The 10188-nt window shown below is 35.4% G+C and overlaps 1 protein-coding gene across 1 annotated transcript; it reads right to left on the reverse strand.

The window, feature by feature from the left end:
- Positions 1–6161: 6161 nt before the first annotated feature.
- LOC110623665 (protein NRT1/ PTR FAMILY 5.6) lies at positions 6162–9488 on the reverse strand. The gene is made up of 4 exons (XM_021768669.2): positions 9269–9488; positions 8049–8266; positions 7384–7922; positions 6162–7263 (listed from the first exon to the last, which is right to left on the reverse strand). Exons 1-4 carry the CDS (start codon positions 9402–9404, stop codon positions 6372–6374), a joined length of 1785 nt encoding a protein of 594 aa, XP_021624361.1. The 5' UTR covers positions 9405–9488; the 3' UTR covers positions 6162–6371.
- Between the last annotated feature and the right edge of the window lie 700 nt (positions 9489–10188).

The raw sequence follows: 10188 nt of genomic DNA on the forward strand, positions 1-10188 counted from the left end.
CTTAAAACCCCTCAAAACTTACTTAAAACATAAAAGGAGATGAGGATCTACACTTATCTCTTGAAGATCGAGAGGAGATGCGATCTCAAACTTGGAGATATGAAGGAATGAGCTCCGGGGTCTCCAAGCTTCAAAACTTTGATCTTAGCTTAAAATCTTCAAAACAAAGGTAAAAACTCATAAAAATCATGAGAGACTTGAAGGAAAAGCACAAGATCGACAAGGAGTGGCGGAGACTTACCTTGCCCGGAAATGGAGAGAGAAAACTCACCCATTTTCAGACAGGGGGCCCTTAATAGGTGGCTAGCCAGACTACTTTCGGGAGCCAAAAGTGCCTCTGCATCCGCCCTATGTTCGGCGGCCGAACCTGGGTTTTTCCCTCAAGCTCTTTTCTTTTCAAAACTCAATTTCTTTCTTCATTCAAACCATAAAAACATATAAAAACATTTTAGAAAACCTTTATTTTACCCTTCTAGAAGGCTCCGACATTTGAGAAATTCTGGATTCCAACGGAGATTCCGCCGGAAGGTAGGAGTTCCGATGCCGGGATCTAGCTGGGTATTACAACCATTTTCATGACTTATCCTTTAAAGCATCTACATTTCTCTTTTTCTTTTATTTTTTTTCTTTTATATGGATTTTTTTAGGAAATTTAACTTAAGAATAAATTTAAATGGATAGAGCTCTTAATTTCATGGAAAAAATTGTGGAAAATGGAGGAACAAAGAAAACAATACCTAAGTTTTCAATGGTAAAGCATTCGACCATGGAAAAAAGAATGGAAGACAATATCTTTTCTTTTTTTTCCTTTTAAGCTTAATTTGTTTTATTTACTCACTATATGTATGGCTTAGATGAAAATTCTTTTAAAGTTTGGTTATGCTTCAACCTACTATACTTTATATCATATTTCAGTTTAGTTTTTGAACTTTTAATATTTATAAATTGACTTACTTTAACTTATGCCTTTTAACCTTAGCAGGGCATATCGATTTTCGATAAGTACCTCAAACATATACGTATGGAAATCCCTAAACACTTTCTGAAGGTAACTTGTTCCGACTTATTTTTCACTTTAGTCTCTTCATTTTAAGGTATAATTATTTTTTTTTTATTTGAGTTCTCTATGTGTTACTTGTTATGCTTTCAAGTTTTAGGATATTACAAAATATATGTTTAAACTGTTAGAAATATTTTCAGAATTCATATACCAAATTATAACTTTTAGGATAGACAATTAAGTATTTGTCCTAATTTTTTTTAATCAAATACGAAAATAGCCGAAAATATATAATGGATACAAATACTCCAAAATCAGTCTGGTTAGAAAGGACAAACAATAAGAGAATTTAGGCCGTAAAAAAGAAAAGAAATAATATGTTTGGTCCAACTAAAAACTAAGCCTAGCATCGAAAAATCTTTACTTAGACTCGGTGCAATATGAATTTGATACACAAACAAGTAAAATACATCATATATTTTATATGTTGAAGTCAACTTGTTTATATTTCTGATTCATAATGCATCGAGTGTGGATAAAAATTACCTGCCTAGTATCTGATATAGAGCAATTAGCCTTGGACTTTACAGCAGACTTGGACCGAGCTTAACTTTTGCTACTGACGTCCGATAGAGACCTACGATAACTTTTCGAAAAGGGAATTTCGAGACGCACGACTTTCAAAAGTGTGACGAGAGCTATAGGTGTAACGACCCCAAAATGGACCATCACCGGCGCTAGGATTCAGGTCGGCTTAACGCCGCCAGAACCCGTAGCAAGCCTGCTATACTCTCTGTGTACCTGTAAAACTCATACATGATCATACATTTTCTGTGAAAATAAAAACTCTTTTCTGAACCAAGGCTTAACCTGTGCATGCACTATCTCTGTACTCTGTACTCATGTACTCTGTACTCTGTACTCTGTACCCCTAACTAGAGTTTGCTCTAGATGGGTTAATTCATACCTATTAAGCCTGGTTTTTTACATACAGCAAAACATATATACATATACAGATCATGTACAAACAAACATCACTAAGTCAAGCACAATTCTAGCTTTATACACAACTATTACATCTCTTTCATATTACATGTCCACTCTAAGCTATTACAAATCTCTTTACTCTTTCTCTGAACTCTGCTGGACTATTCCTGTACACTGAATACTGAACTTGCAAAACTGGGATTAAGGGAGTGGGATGAGCTCTATAGCCCAATGAGTAGAACAATAAAACATTTCAGTAAAAGATGATCTCATGGAATGCACCATATCACAGACAAACCACATCAAGAGTAAACCTATCACCACATAGTCCCAGTAACTCTGTGCCAGGGCGTAGAATCGAGCACCTGGTTTTCCTGTCATATATATATATGTGTATATAACACCTCTGTACTCACCATTGCCAGGGCGTAGTCAAAGGCTCCTGGACTTGCTATACCTGCCAGGGCGTAGTCAAAGGCTCCTGGACTTCTCTATACCTGCCAGGGCGTAGTCAAAGGCTCCTGGACTTCCTGTCTGAGACTATTGGATCATTCAGCATTTACTCACATCACCAAATAACGATGCAATGCAACATATTCGTGGGATCCTAATGCAATCAACCTATGGCATAATCATGATGCATGAGATATGCTAAAACATTCCAATGTGCAAGTAAAAGAGTTAAGTTTAGTTCCACTCACCTCTGGCCAACTGGACTGACTCTGCAGGCTCTGAAAACTCTGGAGCAGAACTCACTGCTGCTCTCTCTAGTTCCTCTGGTCTGTACCTATACAGATAGACTGAAATGAGGGACCAAACTAGCTTATGACCAACTCTAGTAAACTCCCCAAGAATCCCCTTAAACTCACTCTACCATCCATGCAAAACATGCAAAGGAAAGCTGGATAGAACACTTTCGGCGGCAGGTTCGGCGGCCGAAAGTCCTCTCCAGAGACGAACCTCAAGCACCTTCGGCGGCCGAACTTCCACTTTCGGCTGCCGAACCCTTTCGGGGGCACATTTCGGAGGCCACAAGGCACTCCAGAGACGAAAGTCTCTAACCTTCGGCGGCCGAATCCCCCAAACAGAGCCGAACATCAAAACCCTCGGGGGCAAGCTGTGGCAGCCAAAGTCACCATGCAAGAGGTTCGGCGGCCGAATGCACTTTCGGCTGCCGAACCTGAGTTCATCCAGAACTCAGCCCCGATGGCAAACAAGCTCCTCCATCCCTTCACCCTCTCAAAACATGCACACTTCAACTCTTCTACACACATATACTCACGTATATGGCCAAAGGGGTCCCAAAACTACCTAAAACCCCAAAAACATATCAAACAGAACACACAATCATGTTGTTATGCATAAAACCATCAAAACATCCCCTTTTTCACCTAAGCATGCATCATCTCTAACCAAACCTCTTTACCCCTTCCATAAACCAATAAAACAAAGTCAAGATCTTCACTTACCTCCTGTACACCAGAAGATGAACGATCTGAACACAGAAAATAGCTCAACTCTTCTTCAAACTCACTAAACTCAAACACTTAACTTTTTACCTTCGCAACCGTCAAAACCTTCAACCCTCTGCATGAGCTACTAAAAAGCTTGCAGAGGAGTCATGGGGAACATGGCCAAACTTCTGGCAACAAGTTGGAGCTAACACCTGTCCAAAATGCTGACTAAGGATGGCACAATAGCTGGCTGAGCAACTCAGCTTCGGCTGCTGAATCGCATGCAAAACCATGCAACATTCGGGGGCCGAACCTGACCTGCGGAAGCCGAACATTGGGCACTTTCGGCGGCCGAACTTACCTTCGGCGGCCGAACGTGACAAAAGTCCCCATAGACTTTTCTCTTCAAAACTCAACTCAATTTAATTGAAAAACCTGAGAACATATCACATACTTAAGAAAAACAGAAATCAAACCCTACGAGAGACCTTCGACATCAGAAAATCCATCGGAAAGTAGAATTCCGATGCCGGACTTGAGCCGGGTATTACAATAGGCCTGTCACAAAGTTTGATATGGAAATTCCACCGTTTAGGAAGTCAATTTTACATTTTAATTTTTTTTTGATATTTTGGGTATTTTCATAATTTTGCATATTAAGGTTTTATTTCTATTATAAATAACTTCCCTTGACTATTAGAAACTCACTTTTTTCAATTTTTGAGAAATTTCAATAAGATTTTTAATTTTTTAACCTATTTTTTCTCTTATTTCGTTTTAGTCAAACGATATTGGTTAAAACTCCTGACGGAGTCTAAATAATCATTTATCATCATCACCTAAGTGGCATGCCATTTGAGAAGCTCTTGCACACCAATATCATAAGTCAAACAGTCTAAGAGCAGGTAAAGCACACTAATCGCTTATGCAAAGGTAGAAACAATAGCTCAAAAGCACAACTGAACAAGCTTAAGTACATAAAGCCGGAAGTGGTCCTTAGTATAAGGTTGGACAACAAATATTTCTTAGAATCTCTTTTTTTTATTTGAAGATAGAGAGATTCATTAAATAATTAAAATCATTAAAACCATACAGGCTCAAGGCCTATGATAATAGGACTAATAAAAAATGAATTTAGATGTGTAAGGCCTAAATACCAATCAGCCTACTTAGCCTAAACCTTAAAGGACCATACCCAACAACCCGAATTCTTGACCCGACTAGCATTAAGGAAAGATTAGCTATCTCAATGATGGCTACCCATCAACCAAAAAAACATATAACAACCGTGATGAAGGCCGAAGATCTATAAATGATTATTCTCTTTCTGTGATTGTATTAGTTAGAATCTCTTGATGGGCATTTTAAATCAAGATCTTCATTTTTTTTTCTGAAAAAAAATAGGAGTTTAGATAATTTTTTGTCTATTTACTACCTCCGTTAATACTTTGAAATTTTAATTATGTTCAAATTAATTGATAGAACATCATCCTAAAAAGAAAGAAATCTCAAAAATCGTCTTAATCAAATATGTCTTCTATATTTGTGAGCTATAGAGTTTAGAAAAATTCCAAAAACTTCTTAGGGAATCAATTTAGAAAAATTTTCATGTGCCGATCTCTTTTTTCTATATATGAATTTTGTGGTAAACTTCCATTGTGAACTTCACCAAGCAGATTCTCTCCTCTCTACATCTTGGTTCTCTCTAGCTAAGATCACATATCTTTAACTATTTCTAAATGGATGCTGTAGAACCATACCATATCTCCACTCGCTCCATCAATTTAGACAACCTCCATAGTGCAGGGAACTTTCCTAGTGGGTCTATAGTCTTTCATGTCTCTTTTATGTCTTTTTCTCCTATGCATGCACCATTTGATATGATTATCTTCTTTTTATTTATATTCAAATTAATATTAATATATTTATTGATCTTTGATTACCAAAATTTTCACTGTTATTGATTTATTTTATTAAAAAGTTCATGTTTCTTTTAATTTACACTTATTATTCTATCATCCTTGAATCAACAGAGGCATCATTTTCTCGATTTCGTGTTTATACTTTTAACATAGTTTGACAAAGAGTGCAAATGGTGGTTGAAAGGATGCTGCATCAATTGTTGCTAATGATGAAAAGTGAAGCGGCACTTGTACACATAGTTAATGCCTATAAACGTAATTTCAACATGTAATCATAAATACTTTAATTTTTTTGTTTATATATAAACATTAGATATTTTGTATAGATTATTCAATTTTAATAATATACACAATTTAGTTATATTGTTAAAATTATTATAATTGATATATTGAATTTATTAATGTAGTATCTTGAGATTATATGAATAGTAGAAAACATTAGAAAATAAATAAATAAATAAATTTAGTGATTAATTTTATTAGAAAAGTTTTGATGTTTTTTGACAGATTTGTAATGAGTTATAACATAGTAATAGATTTTCGATTAAATTGTAACCGAAAGCAATTTTTTTTTTAACAAAGTTAGCAATGAAAAGTAAATTTTTCAATGGATTTGGCTGTCGGAAATTGGTCGCTAACATTTCCGACAGTGGTGGAAATTTGTCCAAAAATATAGTGAAAGGATTTTAAGCTATGGATTTTGGTGTGTTAGATTAGCGACTGATTTTGAATTATAGCGATAGAAATTTCCATCACTGATAATCTGTTTTTTTTATAGTGTATCCATATATATCTCTTACAAACAGTATAGTTTTTATTGATAAGCATTTGAACATCCAAATCGCCCTTTGTCAAGTTTTATCCTATATTCACTTCTGCATAACGTTTACCTGATTACAAGATTCTCTGCAATACACTGGTAGCTCTAACAGATTCATGCTACTACATAAATTTATCATGACACTGTTATTTCATTACAAGTAATAAGATAATCTCTTAACTTCAATTTCAAGCAACCATATCACCCTGATTATTGTTATTATAATTATTATATGATGCTGGCAGGCTTGCAGCCACAACCACATTCCTCTGGACATTTTTGTACGAATATTGACGAGCCAAGAACACAAAGAAGAATAAATTAGCTGCAGTGATAGCTGCTAAAAGCCAGTAAAAGTTGGCTAAGCGGCTACTATTCAAGTCCTTCCCAAACCAACTCTTCCCATATTTCTCCGTAACATGATCCACTACTGTTATCAGGAGACTACTAAGGAAGTTCGCTGCTCCAATCACACTAAGGTAGAAGGCAATGCCTAAACTCCTCATTGAATCAGGAACCTGGTCATAGAAGTATTCTTGCAACCCCACTAACGTAAACCCATCTCCAATGCCTATGATGAGAACTTGTGGAGCTAACCAGAACACACTTATTGAAGGATGTGACCCCTTCAGTGGAACTTTCTCAGCAACACTTAGCCTCTTTTTTTCAACCAAGGCTGCAACTACCATTGTGGCAACTGAGAACACCATTCCAATACCGATTCTCTGGAGGATTTTGATTCCTCGCTCATTTCCTGTTTTTCTTCTTAGTGTTGGCACTAGGATCTTCTCATACATTGTGACAGAGATTATCATTCCAATGGCAGAAAGTGAGTAAATAGAGGCTGCAGGAATCTCAAAACCATTTCCAATTTTTCGGTTCAACATGGTGGCTTGCTTGATGAAGAATGTGGAGCATTGTGCTACACAAATCCCAAACGGAAGGCTAGTTAGCCATATTGGGATCATGTTGAGAATAAGCTTCATCTCCTCAACCTTGGTCACGGTTGCAAGTTTCCAAGGACTTTGCTTCTCAGCAGAATTTTCTGTGCCTTCCAGAATAGCCGCTTTGTCAAGAAACCTGCAACCCAATGGGGTATCTAACTTACTGATAATAAAATAGATAATACAAGATGGCTTGATACATAATCAGGCATGAGTTTGAAATTGCAACAGATTAAGACTTTGATCTCTTGCTTACTTGAGCTTCTCGGTATGGCAGAGAAGCCTCCCATGATCCAGCTCGGAGACTTGATATAATTCAGCAGGATTGTTAGGATGAGGCAGATTTCTTTTTCTTGTGGCAGCTACAAGAACCTGCAACATTGGAAGTAAGGGGCTGCCTGATGGTGCCCAATAACGATAAAATGGCCTTCCAATAATGAATATAACTAGTGATAGAGCCATAGCTATTGTCAGAATAATATCTGCAACTCCCCAACTCATATGATCTTGTACGTAAACTATAAGAGTCACACCAAGGAGGACGCCAAAACAAAGGCCAAGATTCCACCAGTTAAAATATGACATCTTTTTCTTTCTTTCCTCACAGTGATCATCATCGAATTGATCAGCTCCAAAGCTCTCCAAGGAGGCTTTATGCCCTCCAGTTCCTATGGAGATTAAATAAATGGCAAAGAAGAAGACGATTTCATGAACCCTGCCGGCATTGTGGCACGTAGCATCTTCACAAGCCTTTAAACATGGAAGAAACTGGGACATTGTTAAAACAATCAGACCCTGTGTTTGTCCACGTCAACAAAACAAGAAAACAAGAAGTCCTAGTTAAATTTTTTGTACAACTAATTAATATATAATATATCACGTCTATAAAAGATAATGAAAATAGCAAGATGAGATGATAACCAGAAGATAGATGAGAGATGAAACTAGAACAGTAGAGAATCTGCCCAAGTAAGCATCAGCAACAAATCCTCCAAAGAGAGGCATTAAAGTAGTGACTCCAGACCAATAGTTTACACTCTTAGCTGCAGTCTTGAGGTCTTGATGAATCACTTTTGTAAGGTAAATGATTAAGCTGGTTGCTAGTCCGAAGTAACTCAATCTCTCACTGAATTCAATTGCTGTCAAACCAACAACAGTACAAGATGGATAAGTCCAACACTACGAGTGTTCATCTTAAATGCTTATGTCATGGCCAAAGTAATACAATGCTTTTCCTTTATAAACAAAAATAAAATATTAATATAATCTTGTCCCATAAATTTTTACACGCAAATGGGTATATATAGTTAACCAAAACATAGCAATTAATTCTCGATATGTAATAACATTTTATTGAAGGAATGCATATAGGACGTTGCTAAAAAATTTGTCATTATTAGGGTTTGGTTATTTTTAAATATATTACAGAATTTATGAAAGAAATGGACAGTGTGGAATTTCATGAATGCAGGTTGTTTTTCTGAAAAATGCAATAGAATGGACATCTTATTAAAGCAAAATCTCTCACTAATAATTTCAGACTATTGTACGAAAAATAATTTCATTTTTGCTATGCGACGAATTCTAATTATTAACATATAGCTGGCACACCTGTAAAAAAAAAAATAAAATAAAAACAATGTGAATATATATTTGTCAATTGCCCTATGGTTAGATACTCTTGCTGACTGAAATAGAAAGTACTAAAAGCAAAAGAATTACCCTAATTATCTTAATTATATAGCTCATTCAATAAAAAATTGCCTCAAGTGGACAAATTAAATCCAAGGAATATTAGTAAGATCTGCAATTCTGTCCACAAAAAAATTTGTAATAAAAAAAAAATCTAGGTAATCCTCTTATACAATTTATTCTCTTTGATAAGACATAGAAGTCATAAAAAGTACAAGTATTGTAAGAATTAAATTTATTTATTTTCTTATATATAATTTACTCTAAAGGAAGCTGAATTTGAAAGATTGAAGAGAATTTGAGACGAGATTAATTAAATTTGCCTGAATGGGTAAGGATGCAATTTTGATATGTTGTGTGCTATCTATTACCTACAAAACTAATAATTAAATGACATGAATCCTCGTTATTTTAAGCATGAATCCATGCATATTGATATTACTGCTTACCTATGATAAAGAGAGAAGCTTTCCAAGCACCAGTATGAGCTCGTAGCGGAACTCTTCCTTTATGATCCACAGAAGAATCACAAACCCATTTTTCTCCATCAACTTCTACTGAATCTGCTCTTCTTGGTAGCTCCATCTTCGATCAGCCAAGTCGATAAGTTAACAGTAATTCTTAATTTCTATATATCTACGAAGCAATGACAGCAACAGGAAGGTCTTAGCTAGGATATATGGATGCAAAGTATAGCCTTGCTTTGTACCTCTTATATAGAGAAAGGGATTTGCTTTGTTTGACACCCAGAGGAAAAAAGAAAGAAACAAGGAAAGAAGACAGACTGTTTTGGGAAATGGGAATTATTGTTAAAAATATGAATTAATACTAGGAAGAATAAGGATGATAAGTGATTTAATACTCTTCTCTTTAATTAAAGTCGAGTATTGGATTTTCGTAAATAACATAAATATTCATTGAGAATATTTTGCTTTTTTAATAAGTCGACTTAATTAGTGCAAATATGATTTAAGATTTAGTTTTAATCCAATAAATTAAGAATATATGTAGTTATATAAAAAAAGTTACTAAGATATTATGATCGGTGTTTAAATAGAAACGGTATCTATACTCAGAAATTTTTTGGTCTGTTAGACATTTAAAGAAAGGCCAACAAACGTATTGCATTCCACCTCTGAAAATTGGCATGCATAGTAGTTTATTTTGTTGCTATATATGATCGCTATCTGTTCCTTGAAGCAATCCTTAGATTACTGTTCTTCATTTTTTGATGTGATCGGAGTTTATGTGCACAGTATGTGCTCTTCAATTTTCTTGCTTCTTTGCTTCATGATTATGTCAGCAGTTGGTCAATTATAAATCTGTTTGCTTTCGGTTTCTTGATTAAAGTTGACAACTTTGAAATAGA

The sequence above is a fragment of the Manihot esculenta genome, chromosome 9, assembly GCF_001659605.2.
Source record: "Manihot esculenta cultivar AM560-2 chromosome 9, M.esculenta_v8, whole genome shotgun sequence".
NCBI lineage: Eukaryota > Viridiplantae > Streptophyta > Magnoliopsida > Malpighiales > Euphorbiaceae > Manihot > Manihot esculenta.

What these genes read in the sequence shown, in the direction of transcription:
- LOC110623665 (XM_021768669.2), bottom strand. Translation starts at nt 9,404, where the DNA reads ATGGAGCTACCAAGAAGAGCAGATTCAGTAGAAGTTGATGGAGAAAAA. An exon ending in AGCTTCTCTCTTTATCATAG is followed by an intron (nt 8,267 to 9,268) that starts GTAAGCAGTAAT and finishes TTGGTTTGACAG; the next exon opens with CAATTGAATTCAGTGAGAGA. An exon ending in CATCTCTCATCTATCTTCTG is followed by an intron (nt 7,923 to 8,048) that starts GTTATCATCTCA and finishes GGACAAACACAG; the next exon opens with GGTCTGATTGTTTTAACAAT.